The sequence below is a fragment of the Bos mutus genome, chromosome 25 (assembly GCF_027580195.1).
Source record: "Bos mutus isolate GX-2022 chromosome 25, NWIPB_WYAK_1.1, whole genome shotgun sequence".
Lineage (NCBI taxonomy): Eukaryota > Metazoa > Chordata > Mammalia > Artiodactyla > Bovidae > Bos > Bos mutus.
In genome coordinates this window covers 8,796,381-8,817,373 of record NC_091641.1, presented here as the reverse complement: position 1 = coordinate 8,817,373, position 20,993 = coordinate 8,796,381, and the positions used below count along the sequence as shown (strand labels likewise).

At 56.6% G+C, this 20,993-nt stretch overlaps 1 protein-coding gene across 6 annotated transcripts in view; it reads right to left on the bottom strand.

The window, feature by feature from the left end:
- Positions 1 to 5,118: 5,118 nt before the first annotated feature.
- Positions 5,119 to 20,993, bottom strand: part of ELN (elastin) — a 32,931-nt gene continuing 17,056 nt past the window's right edge. For 4 of the 6 annotated variants that reach the window (XM_070362905.1, XM_070362910.1, XM_070362908.1 and 1 more), the window contains 22 exons: positions 20,732 to 20,782; positions 19,227 to 19,322; positions 19,082 to 19,141; positions 18,340 to 18,525; positions 17,297 to 17,350; positions 16,643 to 16,723; positions 16,333 to 16,374; positions 15,838 to 15,924; positions 15,064 to 15,120; positions 13,323 to 13,454; positions 13,176 to 13,235; positions 12,528 to 12,653; positions 11,865 to 11,903; positions 10,376 to 10,447; positions 10,138 to 10,197; positions 9,786 to 9,869; positions 8,862 to 8,900; positions 8,597 to 8,650; positions 8,213 to 8,257; positions 7,845 to 7,871; positions 7,157 to 7,207; positions 5,119 to 6,143 (listed from right to left, as the gene is read on the bottom strand). In XM_070362905.1, the coding sequence (XP_070219006.1) occupies positions 6,100 to 6,143; positions 7,157 to 7,207; positions 7,845 to 7,871; positions 8,213 to 8,257; positions 8,597 to 8,650; positions 8,862 to 8,900; positions 9,786 to 9,869; positions 10,138 to 10,197; positions 10,376 to 10,447; positions 11,865 to 11,903; positions 12,528 to 12,653; positions 13,176 to 13,235; positions 13,323 to 13,454; positions 15,064 to 15,120; positions 15,838 to 15,924; positions 16,333 to 16,374; positions 16,643 to 16,723; positions 17,297 to 17,350; positions 18,340 to 18,525; positions 19,082 to 19,141; positions 19,227 to 19,322; positions 20,732 to 20,782 (1,547 nt within the window). In that variant the 3' untranslated portion in view covers positions 5,119 to 6,099. The remainder of the gene's footprint in view (positions 6,144 to 7,156; positions 7,208 to 7,844; positions 7,872 to 8,212; positions 8,258 to 8,596; positions 8,651 to 8,861; positions 8,901 to 9,785; positions 9,870 to 10,137; positions 10,198 to 10,375; positions 10,448 to 11,864; positions 11,904 to 12,527; positions 12,654 to 13,175; positions 13,236 to 13,322; positions 13,455 to 15,063; positions 15,121 to 15,837; positions 15,925 to 16,332; positions 16,375 to 16,642; positions 16,724 to 17,296; positions 17,351 to 18,339; positions 18,526 to 19,081; positions 19,142 to 19,226; positions 19,323 to 20,731; positions 20,783 to 20,993) is intronic. The other 2 variants (XM_070362906.1, XM_070362909.1) reach the window with 2 other exon arrangements.

Here is a 20,993-nt window from a genome sequence, read left to right as displayed (position 1 = left end):
TCCATGGGATTCTCCAGGCAAGAACACTAGAGTGGGTTGCCATTTCCTTCTCCAGGGCATCTTCCCAACCCAGGAATTGAACCCGGTTCTCCTGCATTATAGGCGGATTCTTTACCAACTGAGCTACAAGGGCAGCCCTTGAAGATCAGTCGATCGTAAATGCATGGATTTATTTCTGGACTCTATTCTGTTCCATTGGACTCTCTCTTTTTCTTTATTACTGTAGCTTTGTAATGTATTTTGAAGTCAGGAAGAGTGATGCCTTCAGCTTTATTCTTCCTGTTTAAGACTGTTTTGACTGTTTGGGGTCTTTTGAGGTTCTGGATGAATTTTAGGCTTGTTTCTGTGAGGGTATGTGGGCTGAAGACTTCCTATTCTGCAACCTTGCTAATGTCATTTCTCTGTATTTTTCTCTTCTTGTGGTATCTTTGTCCGGCTTTCCGAGTAACGAAATGGTATCAGGGTAATGCTGGCCTCTTAGAATGAACTTGGATCTGTTTCACCTCTTCAGTCTTTTGGAAGAGTTTCAGGAGAATTGGTATAAACTCTTCTTTAAATATTTGGTAGAATTCACCAGTGAAACCATCTGGTCCTGGCTTTTCTTTGTTGGGAGGATTGATTACTGATTCATTCTCCTTTCTTGCCATTAGTCTGTTCAGATTTTCTATTTTTTTTTCACCATTCAGTCTTAGCAGATTGTGTGTTTTTAGGAATTTATTCATTTCTTGGAGGTTATTCAATTTGTTGGCACACAAGTCTCCTAGCTTCTTTTAAGGATACTTGTGATGGCATTTAGGGCCCATCAGGATAATATCCTCATCTTAAGATTCTTAATTACATCTGCAAAAACTTTTTTCATATAAGGTAGCTGCCATGGGCTTAAAATTCATGCCCCCTTAAAATTCATATGTCGAAGTCCCAACCCCCAACATCTCGGAATGTCACTGTGTCTGGAGATAGAATCTTTAAAGAGGCGATTAGGTTAAAATGAGGTCATCGGGAACTTTCCTGGCAGTCCAGTGGCTAAGACTCCATGCTCCCAATGCAGGGGGTCTGGGTTTGATTCCTGGTCAGGGAACTAAGACTCCCCCATACCACAACTAAGAGCCCTCACACGGCAACGAAGACCCGGTACAGCCAAATAAATCAATACTGAAAAATACACACAAAAATGAAATGAATACAAGAACTAAAATAAAAATGGTGTCAGAATAATAAATAAAAATTTGTCAGAATGGGCTCAAATCCACTACGACTTGTGTCCTTATAAGAAGAGGAGGTTAGGAGACATATATGCACAGAGGGAAGACCATGCAGGGACCCAGGTAGAAGGCGGCCACCTGCACTCCGAGGAGAGAGGCCTTAGGAGAAACTGGCCCTGTGGACACCTTGATCTTGGACTTCCAGCCTCCAGAACTGTGAGAAAATAAATTTCTGCCAACCAGCCTGTGCCACTTTGCTATGGCAGCCTGAACAGACTACTAGCAAGCGGTGGTATTTACAGGGTTTCGGGGATTAGGACCCAGGTCTCCTTGAGACTGTTATCAGCCTGGCACAGGAGTCTTGCCTGGAGAATCCCATGAACAGAGGAGCCTGGCAGGCTACAGTCCACGGGGGTCGCAAGAGTCGGCTACGACTTAGCGACTAAATCACCATCTCTCTCCCAGCGTGTATAACTAGTGACAGCAGGGAGTTTAATCTCTCTTATTCTTACAACAAAGTTTATCCTCAGGGAATTGCATTATGGTGTGGATAGACAGTAAACAAAGAAGCAAAGTGCACTCTGGGCTTTCCTGATGACCCCGCGGTAAAGCATCGGCCTGCCAGTGCAGGAGACGCGGATTCCGTCCCTGGATCAGGAAGATCCCCTGCAGAAGGCAATGGCAACCCACTCCAGGATTCTTGCCTGGGAAATCCCATGGACAAAGGAGCCTGGCGGGCTACAGTCCATGGGATCGCAGAGTCGGACACGACTTAATGACTAAACGACAACAACAAAGTGTGCTGTGTTACGTCGCGACATGACAGTGGGTGTTGGTCACGGGTGCTTGGAGAAAGAGAAGGCAGGGCCTAGTGTTGGAGGAAGGTATAGCTCGCCATCCCCAATCAGGGACTGAACCTTTGCCCTCAGCAGTGAAAGTCAGGAATCCTAACCACTTCAGTTGCTTCAGTCATGCGGACTCATGTCTCCTGCTTTGGCCAGGTGGGTTCTTTACCACTAGCGCCACCTGGGAAGCCCCAACCACTGGAAAAGAAAGTGAAAGCCGCTCAGCCATCTCTGACTCTTTGCAACCCCATGGCCTGTACAAGTCATAGAATTCTCCAGGCCAGAACACTGGAGTGGGTAGCCACTCCCTTCTCCAGGGGATCTTCCCAACCCAGGGCAAACCCGGGTCTCCCACATTACAGGCGGATTCTTTACCAGCTGAGCCACCAGGGAAGCCCAAGAATACTATCCCTTCTCCAGCAGATCTTCCTGACTCAGGAATTGTACTGGGGTCTCCCGCACAGCAGGGGGATTCTTTACCAGCTGAGTTACCAGGGAAGCCCCTGGACCACCAGGGAATTCCCTAGAGTTTGCAATTTCAGAAACAGGGTCAGGGGAGCACCTTCTGAGAAGGTGACATTTGAGTCAAGACCTGAAGGAGGTGAGGGTGCCAAGCACGTCGATAGCAGAGGGAAGGACGTTCTGGGCAAGGGAGACAGCAGAGGTGCTGGCCGGAGATGGGGTGGCCTCTGCCCGCAAGGAATGGGGAGAGGGCAGGGTAGTTGGGTGGCTGGTAGGGGGCCAGGTAGCAGGATGCAAGATCAGAACAGCTGGTCTAACTCAGTTAAGAGGCTCCTCGGCCATGGACGGGCCTCTGGCTTGGGCAGACGGCAGCCGCTGCAGGATTTTGAGCAGATGCATGACCTGAGCTGACTTTGTTTTAAAAGGATTGTTTTGGCTGCTGTGTGAAGCGAAGGCTGAAAAGGAGCCAGGTCAGGATGGGGAAGCCCAGTCTGGAAGCTGTGTCAGTTGTCTAGGCAAGAGTTGCTGTGGACCAGGGCCTGGACCCTGGAGGTTGGGAGGGCTGGTTGGACCCTGGTCACCCTCTGAAGGTGGTGCCCTGGGGTTTGCTGGTGAATCTGGTGTGTGAAATGGGAGGAGAGGAGGATTCCTAAGCTGCAGCCTGAACCCCTGGAACTGAGATGGGGAAGGTGCCGAGGGGCAGAGGGGAGCAGGTTATGGTGGGGGTGGGAGGGGGGAACCCATGCCACTCAGGGTTATGAGACTTTCAGGTGGGGATGTTAGGAACTGGCTGTGAACGTGCAGGTCCAGAGTTCAGGGGAGAGGTCTGTGCTGGAGGTATCAGTTTGGGAATTGCTAATGCGGACATGGTATTTAAAGTCATAAATTATGAGAAACCACAGCAGGGGGCCCCCAGGGCTGAATGCTGGAGCCGGCCAAATTTCAGAGTCTGGAGAGCTTGTGGAGTAATGAGCAAGGGATCTTTTCGATGAACAAATAAGTGATGAATCGATCTCGTTTGCCACTGCTCTTGGGCAAGTTGTCCCTCCTCACTGATGGTCACCGCAGCCCCTTGCGGTCTCTGCGAACGCACCCCTACCCCCTTCTGACCCATCCTCCGTTTTTCCTGGGCTCTGGCCACTCCGGCCAGGCACTGCGGGCCTTCACGGGGCTGCTCTTCCTCCCTGAGAGGCCTGATCCTCCCTACTCTCTGCACTATTCTCCGCCTGGTAAATTGCTTCCTGCGCTCTGCTGTCCTCTGGGACTGGGTCCCTGAGCATCGCCCCACACCCGTGTCTTTCCAGCCAGACTCCTGGCAGCGTGAGGGCCCTTGTTCTCAGATGTGCGGATACTAGCGTCTACACGGGCAGACCCCACCTGCACTCCCAACACAGCTCCTCCTTGCCACCCCTGTGGCTTCCCCGGGTGCCCACTGGCCCTGGGGTTGTCTCTGGGGAGGACGGACACTAGCCCATACGGGCCCTGGAAGTGGACTTGGTGGTTTGGGGAGGGGAGTTTGGAATCTGGTACCCAGAGTGCTCTAGAAGGGAGGGGTGGGCTCCGGGAGGGCGCATCAGATGGATGAGTGGCCCGAGGGGAGGGGGACGGCCCTGGGGAATGGGTGCAGTCAAGGGTGGTACTCAGTCTCCTGTTGAGCCAGCAGGGTGTCCCTCTTTATAATTTGTCAGGAAGCAAAGTGGTGCCTTATGCCAGGTGTGACAGGGAGGGAGCGTTGAGAGGGAAGCATGCTCCTGTTTTTCTTCGGTTGGACCATTTCTTCTCTCTTGGCTGTTCACCAAGGTCAAGGTTTGGTCTGGACAGAAGGGTCATTTTTGTTTCCTCCGCTCATCCAGCTGCAGCCACAGCATCCAGAGGCCAAGGACTTGGGTCTGAGGGGTGAGGGCTGGGGAACGTGTGTCTGGGTGAGCCCATCTCCTCGGAGGGATGAGTGCGTCAGACTGGCTTCCCTGCTTCCCCTAAAAGGGATTATCATTTTTAAAGGACAGGCTGAACTTGAAGAAGGATCCTTTCACCAGAAGTCAATGGCAGATGATTTTGGTAGAGTGAAAGTGTTAGTCGCTCAGTCGTGTCTGACTCTTTGCGACCCCATGGTCTGTAGCCCACTCGGCTTCTCCGTCCATGGGATTCTCCAGGCAAGAAAACTGGAGTGGGTTGCCATTCCCTTCTCCAGGGGATCTTCCCTGACCCAGGGATCGAATGTGCGTCTCTTGCACCTCCTGCATTGGCAGGTAGATTCTTTACCTAAGTGCCATTTGGGAAGACCCAAGTTTCCCCGAGTTTCCCCGAGCCCTGTTCCCTACCTGGACCGGGAACTGAAGGCAGATGAGAGCTTACAAAGGAGGCCAAGACACGGTTTCCTTTAAAATGTTTTCATTTATTAGTCTTTTCTGAAGCAGTTAATTCTTTTTTTTTTTAAATGTGTGTTTCATCCAGAGCTATACCAAAGTGATTAAAATGAATTTTCTAATGGGGATATAGCTCCCCAGATCAGAAAAAAGAAAGGTTTTTTGTTTGTTTGTTTGTTTTTTTCCAATAAACCACACAAGTAAAATGAAAGAACATCAACAATCAAAAATAATCCCCAAATGTCCAGGACAAAAAATAAAATATTTATTGATCTATCACAGCGAGACACATAGAGATGGGCGGGGCGGGGGAGAAATGCTCTGAAGTACAGTGGCTCGAGGAGGGGACGGGGATACAGTACTGCGTGGGGGGAGATCCAGGTTTGGGCGGAGATTCCTGCGGCCCCAGCTGGTACAGCTCTTCACACCCAGAGGCTCGGGGCCCCTTCGTAGGGGTGTGTGCGATGGGGTGGAGGCTGGGCCCAGGCTGCCATGACAGGTTAACCAAGTCGATGGTGGGGGTGCCCAGCCAGCTAGGGGTGCCGGGCGGCCAAACCAGGACAAGGATGGACGGACGGATGGACAGATGGGCGGATGAATTCCACAAGAGCAAGAGGGCTGTTCCCAATATGGGGGCGGGGGGAGTCTTCGGACATAGGGAACAGCAATGGGTCGGGGAAAGGGGGGCCAAGGAGGCCAAGAGATGGTGTGACCCAATCCAGCATGAGGGTTTCGATGCTTGGGTACCAACTGGACCGCAGCCAGAGGTGGGTCCTGGTGGGCAGTGGGAGGCGAGACTGCCCAGGAAGTGTCTGCACCATCTTCAGAGGAGCCCCAGGGAGGGGGGGTCCCTAAGGGGCTGCCCTTCCCTCCTCCCTCCCCGCAGGAAGAGTCAGAGCACCAGCATGTAGCACCAAGTTCCCCTAGAGATGGAGAGTGTGTGAAGGGGGAGTTCCTGGGCGGGAAGGGCGTCGGGGCAGGGGGCCAAGCCCACCCACCCCTTGCCTCTGAAGGAGGGGGGCCTCCCGGGGCCCACTTGGCCACCACTCTCTTGCCTCCTTGCCCTGTGGATTTCCAAGGCCGCCCGGCCTGCCCTGTTCCCACCCGGGGTGGGAACTTAGGAGGGGGCATGGGAAAGGGGGGTGGGGTCACAAAGGGTTTACATTCTCCACCAAGCAGTAGCACCAACGTTGATGAGGTCGTGAGTCAGGGGTCCCGGGAAGCTCACTTTCTCTTCCGGCCACAGGATTTCCCCAGGCAGGCCCCACCTGGGTGCAGGGGAGGCACGCCCCCCAATCAGTCCTGGCCGCTGGTGCTCAAGCCCTTGCCCACTCTGCCCAACTCCAAGCTCTTCTCACATCCACATTATCACCACGGGAAACAGAGGCTCCAGGAAGCCAGGCGGAAGCCTGGCCACCACCCCAGGCCAAACTCCGTGCCCTTTCACTGTGCAAACTCCCACTGGGCAAGTGGATGGTAGCAGGGCTCTTGCCCTCTCCTGGGGAGGATCTGACTGGTTAACCTTGTTTCAAATCATCAAGCCACCAGGGTCGGTCGTGGGGCCTGGACTAGCGCCTACCCCTGCAGGAGCAAGGTGTGGCTCGTTACCGCCACCTGGTGGCAGCGAGCTGCCTAGTGGTAGAGACACCATATCTCTGCAGAGCTCATCCAGGGTGTTTGTTGGGAAAGAAAGCAAGTAGGGTCATGGGCCGCAAGCACCAGCTGGTGCCTGACTGAGAGCTGGGCGCCTTGAATGAGGTCAGACTGCTCTGGCCTCTGTTCCTCCCTGGGCTGCCTCGTCTCAGGGTGAGGGGGGGGGGCGGTGGGAAGCAGGTGCGGGTGGAAGGGGATCCAAAGCCTGAGCGACTGCCAGGGTGGAGCTGGGGCTTTTCTGAGTCCCTTTCAGGCATCTTGGGAGAGGCCTTGAGGGTGGTGATCAGACACTGCCAGACACATGTCTGCCCCTTGGAGCAAGGGCGTGGCTCCAGGACCCCTGCAGGGTCTACCCTCCAGTTCCCTGACACCAGGGCTCCCTGTCACCTCCATCCTCTCTCTCCTCCTCTGTCCCTCCCAGTCCCTCCTCCCCCCCACCTTTTCTTTCTCTCGGCTTCTCCCTGCAGGAGTCGGGGTGTGGGTACCAGGCAGGGAGGGCTTGCCAGGCCTGGCCTGGGAGAGCCAGGAGGGTCCCTGGCCCACTCTCAGCTCTGAGGATCTGTTTTGGAGACAGCAGCTCCAGCCTGTCCCCCCACCCTGCCCTCTTCCAGGGGCAGAGTCTACTCACCTGGGAATCCCAGGGCTCCCAGGGCCCCTCCGAAGGGCTTGGGAGGTTTGCCTGTGGAGGGAAGGCAGGGGGTTGGGGAGGTGGCCAGGCTTCCCCACCTCTACCAGCCCGCCCCACTAGCCCGCACCCATGCGCCTGTAGCAGCAGGTTCTGAAGGCCTCTCTGCCCCCAGCCTGACCCTCCCGCCCAGCCTCGTTCCTTGCAGCCTCTGGAGGTCTGACCAGCTCTGTGGCAGCCCCTCCCACCACAGTCAGACCCCAGGCCACATTTCCCAGGGACAGCCTCACCCCCCAGCCGAGGGGCTCCAGGCTCGGCCTCCTTGACCACCTGCTTGAATAGGCCCTGTTCTTACCCAACAATATCTTTCCTCTTCTATGAGACCTCGTCAACCTCTCTGGTTAGACCCTAAGACCTGGGGTGACCCAGATCCCCGTCTCACTCCTGATGCCCAGTCAAGTGCCAGGCTGGGAGCTCTAGGAATTGGGGCCCCCACACCCCAAGGCTGGCCTTTTCAGCTTCTGTGATTCTCCCATGGGCTCCATCAAGCCCCCACACCAGAAGGCCAGCCTAGGGCTGTGGCTGCACTAACCGTTCCCTCAGTAGGATGGACCCTCCCCGCCCCACACTGCGAAGGAGCTCAGGGCCCTGCTTGAAATGAGGCCCCGACTTGTGAGATTGGTAGACTCACCACCAACTCCCAGGCCCCCAGCTCCACCTGCAAGGCAAGCAGAGGGGTGGTGAGGGCGCGCGCCTCTAAGAAGCCCACCAAGCCCTCCCCGGCAGCGTGGGCCTCGTCTGAGAGGGGCCCAGTTCTGGGCTGGGGTGTGGGGGGCCCTGCCAGTGACTGTGTGACCCTGGATCCTCTCTGAACCTCAGTTTGTCTCATCTGAACATGATGTTTTGTAAAATCCGATGCTCCCTGATGTTGCACGGGAGGAAGAGAAGAAGAGGAGGCCCAGATCTGTACTATCTAAAGATGTAGGGGGCCCCCCAGTCTGTAGCCTGGCTCAGCCCTTCTGGGCAGGGGAAGAGGAGGGCTGGGGCTCCTGGCCGTACCTGGGAAAATAGGAGAGAGTCCGAAGCCAGGCCTTGCTGCGACTCCTGCAGGAGGGGTTTGGGGTTGGCGTGGGGGTGTGGGGGCATGGGGTGGCATGGGGTGGGGTGGGGTGGGACCCTGGGACCCACCACGGCCTGGCCACCTACTCCTCTCCGCCTAAGATCCCCTCCTCCCACTGCCCCTCCCCCACTGGCAAAACAGCTTTCTTAACAAAGTCTCATCAGCCTGGTGTCTGAGGCCCACATGTTCCCCCAACCCTGCGGCCTTTCCCGGACTGTCCCCTCCGCCCTCTCTCTTGGTTCCCTGTGCTGATACAGCCCTGGAGTCCCCGCTGCTAGCCAGCCAGGCTCAGCTGCGGATCTCACAGCAGAGGTGGCCCCTACCTCCAATTGGGAACGGCTGGCCGGCTCCTAGGACACCTCCGAGGCCAGCGGCACCTGAGAAGAGGGCAGATGGGGGTCGGGATGAGGCACAGCGTAAGGGGCCCTGAGCATCCCCTTCAGGGTCTGGGACGTGATTTCCAGGAAGGATCCTTCACAGGTATTGTGAACAGGACTGAGGCCTGAGCTGGTTCGTGGACAGGGCAGTGAGGGTGGGGTATAGGCAGCTTGCAGGCCTGGGCTCGGGGGGGCTGTGGGAGTAACTCACCGAATTTGGCTGCTTTAGCAGCTGCAGCTGGAGACACACCTGGAAAGATGGGGAGCAGGAGGGCTTAGGAATATCTCCTCCCTCCCAGAGTCGTGTCCTCCTCCTGACCACTGCCATCGATCTGCCCCTGCCCACTGACTCATGCTTTCACCATGCCTCCACCCCGCCTCCATCCATCCATCTTTCCAGAAATCTTTATTAAGCTCCTACTGTGTGACCAGACTTGTGGAGCACACAGGGTAAGAAACTTCAGGCTGGGTCAGAGACACAACGATGACCCGAGAGAGACAGAGACGTTAACACAAGGTCCATCACGATGGCAGAGACTTTGGGAAAGGGATTTTCCTCCAGGCTTTGCTTCCCTTCTCTGAACTCCCACTGGAGGTGGTTGGGCGGATTGAAAGAGAGAGGAGAGGGAGAGATTGGGACATCCAACTGCAAGGGGCAGCCCTCTCTAAGCCTGCCCTGTGCTCAGTCGCTCAGTCGTGTCCGACTCCTTGTGACCCCATGGACTGTAGCCCGCCAGGCTCCTCTGTCCGTGGGATTTTCCGGGCAAGAATACTGGAGTGGGTTGCCATTTCCTCCTCCAGGGGATCGTCTTGACCCAGGGATCAAACCCATGTTTTCTGCATTGCAGGCAGATTCTTTACCCGCTGAGCCACTGGGGCCCCTCCAAATGCTGCACGAGCCCAGAGAAGGGGGGAGGGCTCAGTATAATCTTGAGTTGCTGATAAAGTGTGGGCAGGGTCCAGGCAAAGAGGACCGCCTCAGCAAGGTATGGCCAGATGGGAAAGAAAGTCAGTCTCTATCTCATTCATATAGGCTGCTGCTGCTGCTGCTAAGTCACTTCAGTATGTGCCCGTGTATGCAAACACAGACACACATCCCACGCCATTCGTTCACTGATTCCAGAACACACTTTACCTCCAAGGCCCACAGCCCCCGGGACAGCTCCAAGCCCACCAACTCCCAGGCCTCCGACTCCGAGCCCACCGACTCCCCCCAGGCCTGTGGAGAGAGCTGTGTATTAAACCCTGAAAGTGAGAGCAGCTGGCTCTGTCCGCAGAGGGGTGGGGCTATCATCCCAGGTCCCACGTGGAGCCTGGGCCCCCAAGGGCCTTGGAGGGCTGGTGGGGCCAGGAGGTGGGCTGGACCCCCAGAGACAATGCCCCTGAAGGCCTTGGGGAGCAGGCCAGGAATATATGCTTCATGGCATGTAGTCAGACACCCTCCACCCCAACTCCCAGGGCAGCTCCCACCTCACACCCGTGCTCACCAAATTGGGCGGCTTTGGCGGCAGCTTTGGCGGCGGCGGCCGCGGCAGCAGGTCCGACTCCTGGGGACACAGAGGGAGCTCAGGGAGGGAGTCTCCACAGGTCAGTCTCCCTCAATGCCCAGCCCATCCTGGGGTTTCCACTAAGGTAGGTACCATTAGCCCCATTTCACAGATGAGAAAACTGAGGCACAGCAGAGGTTAAGCAATGTGCTCAAGGCTTCATGGGGTTTCAACTCACCTGCCACACCACCTGGAATGCCGGCTCCACCAAGATCTCCAACCCCTCCAAGGGCCCCGACCCCTCCTGGTCCTGTGGAGAGAGGGCGGAAAGTCAGTCCTTCCCCCACTTCTGAAGGACGAGGCTTCCCCACCCCAAGGTCACTAGGCAAGTAGACAGGTGGTGAAGGCCACGTGACCCAGTGGAAGGAGCAGAGGACAGAGGTCCATTCCCAGACACACGGGTCTGAGTCCCGGCTCTGCCCTGACCCACTGGACAAAGGCAGACCCCGTCTTGATCCTTGACCTGCCCACCTCCTCTCCTTCCTCCCAGGCCGGCACTGGGAGCCGCGGGTGGTCCCAGTGGTGGCTGTGGCCACGAGCTGCCAAGGGTGGAGGACTAGTCTCAGGCCCTGACAGCCCTGGGTTTGAATTCTGGTTTCTTTGCTCATCAGAGCTGTCACCTCTCTGACCCTAAAGGGGATGACAATCCTTTCCCTGTTCACCTACAAGTGTTTGGAGAGTGAGAGGACGCTCTCTGTGTGAAGGCCCTCTGAGTGTGAACCACTGTCCAGTACAGAGCTGCCAGGAGTTACAGCTAGTGCTTTAGGGGCACACTCATGGTCAGTGCTTCATGCTCGTTAGCCGGCTTATTGTTTCAGGCAGCAAGGAAGGTAGGTACCGTTAGCCCCATTTCGCAGATGAGAAAACTGAAGCACAGCAGAAGTTAAGCAATGTGCTCACGGCTTCAAGGGCAGGAAATGACTTTGGAGCCAGAGCCCTTAGCTGCTCTGTTTCCCTGGCAATGGCTGTCGAGCTCAGACCAGCAGGGCCGCCAGCAAGGAACAGGAGAGAGGCCTGTGGGTTACCAGGCCCGCCACGGATGGAACACGGATGGAAAATGGCCCCAAGTGGACCGGCCAGACCTGGTTGGCAGTTCCCTGGCAGAGGCCCCGGCCCAGATCCTAGGAGGCCGGAATGCAGGGGGACACAGACAGCATGGGTCTGGCCAGGCTGGGGCTGCCTAGGTGCCAAGTGTCGGGGGGTGGGGGCAGGCAGGCCTGCCACGTCCTCGTGGCGGGCACGGTCCTGCTGACAGCAAGGCAGGGGCCCAGATGAGGAGTCCTGGCTTTGCTGGGACATCAGCCCTGGTCCCTCCCTGGCCTTGGGCCCCATGAAACTGTCATGGTCTGAGGGGCCTTAACGACCATGGTCCTCACCAACATGGAACTGCCCCCCCGGGGGGCTGGAAACGTGAGGGGCGGTTTGGGTTGTCCTGGGGCTGTAGGCATGCTAGGCATTTAGTGGGTGGGAGCCGGAGTCTGCTGAGCTGTCATTAATGTGTCCTAGAAACTGCCTTTTTCCACGCTGACCATCACAGCCCTGTGATGTAGGCTGTAGGCACTGGGCCCTGGCCCAGGGGGAGAGGAGACAGGTGAGCAGGTGTTATCAGGGATGGTGGGGCAGCAAGGGTATCAACCACTGTGGGTGGTGGGTTGAGGGGCTCTTACCGAACTTGGCTGCTTTAGCTGCGGCCAGGGTTCCAGGTACTGGGGAAAAGGGCAAAAGGAAGAGTTGGGGAGGTCAGTAGCTGAGCTCTGTGCCTGGGAGTTCTGCTTCCTCCAGGGAGCCCTCCTTGACTTCCTCAGCTTTCTTTGTTTCTCTCAAAGCCCTGAAGCCGTGGCTTCATAGCTAGGAGCTCACCGGGCCAGGGACAGAGCTCTGGTATCTAACTGTGTCTCTACCAGTCTGGTCTGGGGGTGCTTGAGGGATTAACTGTGCCTCCTCTTTCCATTCTATCCTCTGCTGGCTCCTCGAGGACCAGCATGGTCTGTCTGAGGCTGATGTAACTAGAAGATGAAGAACTAGAGTTCCCCGTGGCCCCCTTTCCCCCACACACTGCTGAAGGGGAGCTAGGTGGGCCCAACCACTTCCACTGACCCCAGGGACCCCCAGCCTCCTTCCTTGGGCGGTGGGCTTCCTTTCAGCTTGGAGCCCTTCACCTGGCCTTTCCCCTACCTCTTATCCCAGTTGTCTCGGACTGCTCAGGAGGATCTAACAGAGCATGTATCACACGCCTCGGTGCGAGAGTGCTGGAGGACGTGCTGGGGAGAGAGCCCTGCCTCCTTTGGGCTCGGGGAGCATTGCTCTTCAGCCCCCAGAAGGCCCCTTACCTGCCCCAAGTCCAGGAACTCCGGCCCCGACTCCAAGGCCAGGAACACCAACGCCTACTCCAAGGCCAGGAACTCCAACGCCCACTCCAAGGCCAGGAACACCAGCGGGAAGGCCAGCAGCAGCCCCTGCGGGAGATGGGAGGGTAGGGTGACAGCGGCAGGCAGGAAACAGGCCCTTTTGGGGGTGTCCTGCCCAGGAAGCTGAGTCAGGGCCCAGGAGAAGGGGCCCAGTCTCTTGCAGGGGCCCCTATCCCTTTCATCTGCCCTCTACACTGCCACCAGTTCTCCTAAAACTCACACTGACCGCCAAGTCCAGCCCCTCCCCAGACCGGCTGCACACGCTGGACACTGCTTCCCTTTTCATCCTCACGTCCTGTCCCTCCCTCTTGAATGAACTCATTTGATTCCCTTAACAAGCCTCCCTGGCATGTACCCTCGGTACCACACAGGGACATCAGAGGTCACTCGGCTGGTGTGGGGCTCAGGACACGAACGCGGGTCTCCCTTATGCTAAATCTGTTTCTAATGCCCATGTCTGCCGCCTGGGGGGCCTCAGGAAGCTGGAGGGCAGGTCTGAGAGGTTGCGTGTCCAGGGACCCAGCTCAGGCTGGGGTCACACCAGACCGAGAAGGCAGGCAGGACACTCACGGAACTGGGCTTTGGCGGCGGCCTTAGCAGCAGACTTGGCTGCAGCTGGGACCCCTGCTCCTGTCGGGGAGAGGATGAGGTTTAAGGATGGCACCCATGGAGGATTCAGAGCACCCTCACTCAGGCCCACTTATTCACACGGCTTACCTATGACACCACCGGGGCCCAGGCCAATGCCGGGAGCCACGCCGACACCGGGAACCACGCCGACGCCGGGAGCCACACCGATGCCAGGAGCCACACCAACACCGGGAGCCACGCCGACTCCAGGGCCTAATCCTGCAAAAGCGAGCAGAGCCAGTCCTTAACCGAATCCTAACCAAGGAGGACAGAAGCTGACGGAAAGAGCAGCGGGCTGGGGGGTCAGGAACCCTGGATCCTTGCTCCAGCTGGGCACAGACTTGCTGTGTGACCTTGGGCAAGTTACTTTCTCTTGATGGGCCTCAGCTTCTTCATCCCTAATAAGAGGTCTGTGCAAGATCAGGAGCTCAACTTTTGGAGTTCCAGGGACCCCTTTGAGACTCTGAGGGTGATACAGGCAGACTCATGCAGCAGCTAAACAACTGCAACAACGCGTAGTAAAGGGAGTTTGGCAAGACAGGCAGGCCTGGCTTCAAAGCTCAGCTCAGCCACCATTTAGCTACGTGAGTATGGGCAAGATACTTAAGCTCCCGGAGACTCAGTTTCCACATCTGCAAAATGGGTGCAACAGAACCGATCTCATAAGGCTGGTGTAAGGATTACCTCAGCAAACGCTGAAAGTGTTAGTAGCTCAGTCATGCCTGACTCTTTGTGACCCCATGGACTGTAGCCCACCAGGCTCCTTTGGCCATGGAATTTCCCAACAAGAAAACAGGAGGGAGACTCCTGGCCCAGAGATGGAACGCACATTGCAGTCAGATTCTTTACTGTCTGAGCCACCAGGGAAACTCTCAGCAAATAGTAGTTTTACAAACATGAGTTGCCGTATCTGAGTTTAGGAATCACTGGTGGCTCAGTGGCAAAGAAGCTGCCTGTCAAGGTAGGTGACGTGGGTTCGATCCTTGGGTTGGGAAGATCGCCTGGAGAAGGAAATGGCAACCCACTCCAGTACTCTTGCCTGGGAAATCCCATGGACGGAGGAGCCTAGTGGGCTACAGTCCATGGGGTCACAAAGAATCAGGCACGACTCAGCAATTAAACAGACCTGAGGTTAAGATTTCTCTGGCACGCAGCTGGGCTCTAAAGTGAGCTGTTTTGCTGTGCCGTATTCAGGAGGGTGTGGGAGCCTGGGGCTGCCAGGGTGGCCCCCGGCTGAAGCAGGAGATGCAGAGCCTGGTCAGGGAGTGAGAGCCCTGCTGTCGCTCAGGGTGGGCAGGAGCTCAGAGAAGCCCAGCGTTGGCTCCAGAAATGGGGCAAGGCCCCAGCTGGACCGGAAGGCAGCAAGGGCTGTGGGAAGGGTAGGGGTGGGTGCTGGAGGGCTCTCTGGCATCTCTTCTCTCTTTGTCTTCCTGCTCAGAAACTTCGCTCCCATCCCTCAAAGTGCTTGGATGGGCCGAGACCTTTGAGGAAGGCCCAGGCCCAGAATGTGACAGCTTGGAGAGATCACGTTGGAGAGGGGTGCTGTCAGACTCCAAAGCAGAGATATGAGAGAGCAGTGCTCTGGGATCAGGCTCGGAGGCAGAATTGGCAGGGGGCTTCCCAGGTGGCTCAGTGGTAAAGAATCCATCTGCCAATGCAGGAGATGTGGGTTCCATCCCTGGGTCGGGAAGGCCCCCTGGAGAAGGAAATGGCAACCCACTCCGGTATTCTTGCCTAGGAAAATCCCATGACAGAGGAGCCTGGCGGGCCGCAGCCGTGGGTCTGCAAAGAGCTGGACACGACTGAGGGACAAAACAACAACTCTTACCAAACTGGGCGGCTTTGGCGGCAGCTTTGGCGGCTGCAGCTGCTGGAATCCCGACCCCTGGAAAGGCGAAGATTAAGGATCCGGAGCCGTCCCCAGCACCCCTCCCCTCTCTCTTCCATCCCCCATGGTAGAAAGACTTCGCGGAGTCCACATCTTGGGAACTGCCCCCTCTCCCAGGCCCGCACTGTGATGGCCCGCCAGCCGCTCTGGGCATGCCGTCTCCCTGAGAAGCAGCTCTGACTCTGTGGCTATTGGAGGAAACGGCTCATTTCTTGGGGAGAAACGCAAGAGAGGAATGTCCCTCCCCCCGCCCAGAAAGAAGAAGAAATGCAGAAGAGAAATCTTCTGGTGGGGAAAAAAAACCACAAACCGACAAGGAGGATTGTAAGTTAATCTCATTTCCTCCCTCTGGAGAAAGAGTGCCGGTAAACAGAGACTAACACAGGCCCTCCCACCCGATCAGAAAGCAGAAAGGCCCCGTGGGGCGAGGGATGAATGAGGTCTCCCCAAACCCCAGCCAAGCGGAGTTCTGCTGGCTCTCAGGCTGACATCCTGAGCATCCCTGAGGGCAGGGAGGAGACTTTCTGGGTTCACTCAGCGATCTGGAATCCCATGGAGACACTTCCCTTCAAAGTATGGGAAATCCCTTTTTCTCTACCCCTGTCTCTGGGCTCAGTCTTGCCATCTGTAAAATGGGACCCTTGATCTACATCAATTCCAGGGCCCCTTCAATGAGATAAACCAAACCCACGTCTGGGCTGGGACACAGCTCACCTGGCACCCCTCCAACACCTGGCACGCCTGGTATTGCTCCTGGGGCGCCTGGCACCAGCCCTCCCAGGGCTCCTACTCCCCCAGCACCTGGAGTGAGGAAGAGCATCCAGCTTTGCCCTTGAAGCACCCTCTTCTTGGGGGAGCCGAGGGTGGAGGTGGGGGTTGCATCGTGGCCAGATATTATCTGGGCACCTTTAACTCACTGGTGTGGGATGGGGGATGATGAGCCAGGTACCAATGACCCCAACAGTGGGCAATTGCAAAGGCCAGAAATGTTCACTGTGGCTTTGGAAAATGGGGCCAGGGGCTTCTGACTTAACCCAGGCCTTTTCGGCCCCAGAGGCCAAGAGTATGAGGTTGCTCTGATTTTTGAGCCTTGGCCCCCACAGGAGAGCCTGGCTGTGGAGGGGAGGGGGCAGGGCTTGGCCGTGGGGGGAGGAGTAGGGGGAGGAGGGGAGGCGGAGGGGGCAGGGAACGCAGGGCTGGGGCACTTACCGATTTTGGCTGCCTTGGCGGCGGCAGCTGCCTGAGCTGCTGCTACGAGGAATCGAGAAAGAAAGAGATTCAGAAACCTTGCTGGATCTCAGCTGGGCTGTGCTGACAGTGCACCTGCCCCAAGGGCACCGGAGGCCCACCCTGCGCTCTCCCCCACGTCCTCCCTGAGTTCCCAGAGCTCAGTCTACCCTCCCCAGCCTCCCATAGCCCGACAGAAGATGAGCCTCCATCCCTTTCCCTGTCCCCACCACCCCCCACCACCTGCCTTCATGGAGCTAAGGCTCACGGGAAAGGCCAGCTCCTGGAATACCTGCGTCTCCGATGCCAGGAAAGCCCCCAGGGCCAACCCCAAATGTGGGAATGCCTCCAACTCCCACTCCGCCTCTGGCCCCTGCAGAGGGAAGAGAATCAAGTGGTAAAGGGTCTAGTGGGAGAGGCTGGGGCAGGCTCTGGGGGATGCTGGATGGGGGACAGGATGCGAGCCTCCCCCCAAGTCTGGTCCATGAAGGACAGGAAACCATGAGATGCCTGAGCCCCACCAATTCCCTCCCTACTGACACCCCCTAGTGTGTCCCCAGCCCCTCTCTTCTCTGAGCAGTTGGGGAAGGGTCTCTTTGTTGGTGATGGGCGGACTGTGCAGTCTTATCCTCCGCCAGGCTGAGGCTCTCCTCTGAGTGGGTCCTGGCCAGGACAGGGAGGTCAGGGACACTGTCTCCACTGGGAATGACATACTGGGACTCCACTATTACTCAGTCCCTTGGCCTCATGGTGGGAGACACCTGGGGGACACATCGTCCTGAGGCCCAACAGGTCCAAGTCCCAGCTCTGCCAGTGACTTGCTGTGTGGCCCTGGGCAAGTCCCTCCTCTTCTCTGGGCTGCACAATGGGGAGTAGAAGATGAGGGTCCTGGAGTCCAAGTAAAGGCCAGAACAGGGCGGGGCGGAGCTATCCGCTCGGCACTCACCGAATTTGGCTGCTTTGGCTGCTGCTTTAGCAGCTGCGGCTGGGGACACGGCCCCTGGAGAGACCAAGAGAAACACAAATGCTCAGGGGAGAATGGAGTGGACACTCAGGATATGTATATATATCCCTCTGTCTTTCAGTCCATCTTCTATCTATTGAGCCAACACAGGGTTGTCCATCCATTTACCCACTCATATCTCCACTTACCCATCTGTCCATCTGTCTACCCAGCCACCCATTCATCCATCTGCTGACCTTCCCAAATGTCTGTCTATTTGTCTATCTTTCAATCTCAATCTACCCACTCAACCACTCAGCTCTCCAGCCACCCACACATGCATTATCCATCCATTTATCCACCCGCCTGCCTATCTATCTTTTCATCTAAATGTCTAACCAACTATCTATTTTGTATTGGCCTTCTACCCACCCATTCATCTGCTCATCCACCATCCATCCATTCACCCATCATTCTAATCACTTGTATTGTCCCCACCTGCTTATCCATCTCTCTTTTCATCTACCCATTTATCTTGCCATCCACTATTTTGCCCATCTTATTTATCCATCCATGTAACCACCCATCTTTGTATCTCTCCATTCATCCACCCATCACCCACTCTCTCATCCATCAATATGCCTACTCATCCACCTGGCTGTCCACCTACTTCCCCAGCTGCCCATTTGCCCATCCATCCATCCATCCATCTCCCCAGACATCTATCCATCCATCTACCGACCCACCCATCTATCCACCATTTACTGAACACATATTCTGTGAAGGGCTGGGAACACAGAGATGAAAAAGACATGGAGCATACTGACAACCAGAAGGTAAATTGAAGAAGATCAGAGGCTGGCAGTAGTTAATTATAGCCCAAGAGAGAGAAGATGACCAAGGGTATGGAGAGAAGAGGATAGAAGGGTGATGTGTTAAGGAGAATCGGAAAGTCTTGGCAATAATTTCTAACATCTCTCTCTTGCACACACAAACACACGTGTGCACACATAGCCAAGCTCAGCTGGTATCCGAGCACCCAATACCTGGAACTCCAACACCAGGGACCCCAACACCAGGGACCCCAACACCAGGGACTCCAACACCTGGGACTCCAACACCTGGGACTCCGACACCTGGAACCCCGACACCAGGGACCCCGACACCTGGAACCCCGACACCAGGGACCCCGACACCAGGGACTCCAACTCCTGGGAAGCCTCCAGCAGCACCTGTGGATGGAAGGATTCCTGTTCTGGCCTGGACCCTGTGGGAACCTCAGGGGGGCCTTTGGGAGCATGACTTTGGGGAGCTTCGGGAGCCACGGGTCCTGTGTGCAGGATGCTAGCCTGGGGGGCATAGCCTCTGCGTGGATCCAAGTCACCCGAGAGGAGATGAGGGAACTGAGGGAACCCCAACAGAGCTCTAGGGGTTTGTTTGGATCTGTGGCTGGGAAGAGCAAGGACTATGTCTAAAGCAGATTCATAATGCTCTACTAGGCCCAGGCAGTTGGTACAGCAGCTGTGATTGGCCCAGGGGGTAAAATGGGAGGAGTCAGCAGGGTCCCTGCCCACAGCGCTGGGCCAATCAGTGCAGAGCAGTGGACAGAGCCTCCTGGACAGAGGCAAGGAGGCATGACCATGATGCTTGGGGGGGTTGGGGGGGAACAGTGCCCCAGCTGGACAAAGACAAAGTCCATCCAGCCTTATAGGCCTGGAGCCTTCCAAGGTGCATGCTGAGGCTGGGGCTGGCTGCAGCCCTGGCACTGCCCATTCCGGGGACACTCACCGAATTTGGCTGCTTTAGCGGCGGCGGCGGCGGCAGCAGCAGCATCTGGAGCCCCGACCCCTGGAGGGAAAGCAGCAGAGGGTGAGGCCCTTTCCCTGCGACCTTCTCAAGGACACCCCTCACCGCCTGCTGGGATGGACCCTACCTGCAATGCCTCCAATGCCAGGAATTGCGCCAGGCGCACCAGGAATGCCAGCACCACCGACGCCAACGCCAGGGAGAACTCCGGCTCCTCCAGCACCTGTTTGGAGTGGGGACAGTGAAGAGGTGGCTCCCAGGGGCCCCTCCTGAAGCCAGGCAGGAAGGCTGCTTGGACGCTGGTGTTTTCACCGCTGCAATCTCCTCTGGGAATGAGGCCCAGGCATCTCCGGCCGGGCCTGCTTGGGAAGGGGCCCCCACCCCACTGTTCCTTGACTCACCCCTAAAGTGTCCATTTCAACAGCCTCATTAAGTGACTCGTATGTTTTCAGACAAATCCCATCCTAATCACTGCCACATACTGAGAAACCACAAGCGGCCGCTCCCCGGGCCAGAGGGGCCCCTGCAAGAATGTTCAAGACTTCCTCTCTCTGTGTTCCGAACACGCGGCCAAGTTTGTAATCCAAGCGCCCAGCCGCCTGGCTCTCGCAGCCCCTCGCTGCCCCTTGCCGCCCCGCTCTCTTGCTCCCACATTCCAGCCATCCCCTCCAGCCTTGGGGGCCTGGAGGAGGACCTCTGTGTGGCAGGCCTCCAACTCACTGCTTCCCTCCACATTCTCGCCCCCTTGGGCTAGTGGGCAGGCATCTTCCATCTCATCATGGCTGCAAGAAGGGGCTCCCTTGGGACTGGGGCTGAAGGTGAAGACTTCACCCCCATGATCTAACTCTGAACTGGGGAACCACCAGGGGCCCACTTGGCCCATGCATGGGCCGAGGGAAGGCCGTGCCACATCGACTAGCCAAAGGATCGGGGCTTGAGGAGCTAGTTAAGAGTTTTATAGTACATATTAAATTGATACTCAACTATTAAACTGTTTAAACGCTCATACATGTACCACCTAAAATGATCATTCTAACCACTGCTGTACCCACTCCCTCTGCTTGCTCCTTCCTATTTTAACCGCCTGGCAAACTCTCTACCTATATTTTAAGGCTATGAATCAAATATCATTTTCTCTGAGAACCCTTCCTGATTATCCCCAGGTAGAAGCAACATCTCCCTCTTCCTGAGCCCCATGACAGTGCTGACATTCTTCAGCAGAGCCCTTATCTGTCCCTGGTTTCTGAAACGGAGGACGGGACAGAGGAGGAAAGGATGGAGGGATGGGTAGATGGATGGATGGAGAGATGAATGGGTGGATAGATGGACAGAGGGAGGGTGGATTCATGGCTGGATGGAGGGAGGAAGGGACCGAAGGAGGGAGGGATGGGTGAATGGATGGGTGGAGGGGTGGGTGGATGGATGGAGGGATGGAGGGTGGAGCGGATGCACAGGGGGAAGGAATGAATGGAGGGTGGGAGGGAGGAACGGGTGGCATTGAAACAGTCGGATAAACAGGAGTGTGGTGAGGAGGGGCCACCTTGGTTAGTTATCTGGGATAACTCGGTGGTAATAGGCATGGTGAGGCTGGAGGGCTGGCAGCTAGCAGGCAGGGGGTCCAGGCGTACTTACCAAGCTTCGCTGCTGCTTTAGCCGCTGCTGCTGCAGCCTGGGGGCCAACCCCTGGGGGAAGAGGAAGGGGAGAGCCTGGAAAGTGTGCCCCGGGATCTCCAGAGCCTGTCTCTTCCAGGCCCAAGAAAACCAACTGGTTCATATCTGGGTGTGGATGTGGGGCATATAGCAAGCAGAGGCTGGGAGAGCTGCCCCAGCTTCCTGCCTTGCCCCACCAGGGTCCTTCTTTAGACTCAGACCAGGGTCTGGATATAGGCTAGCT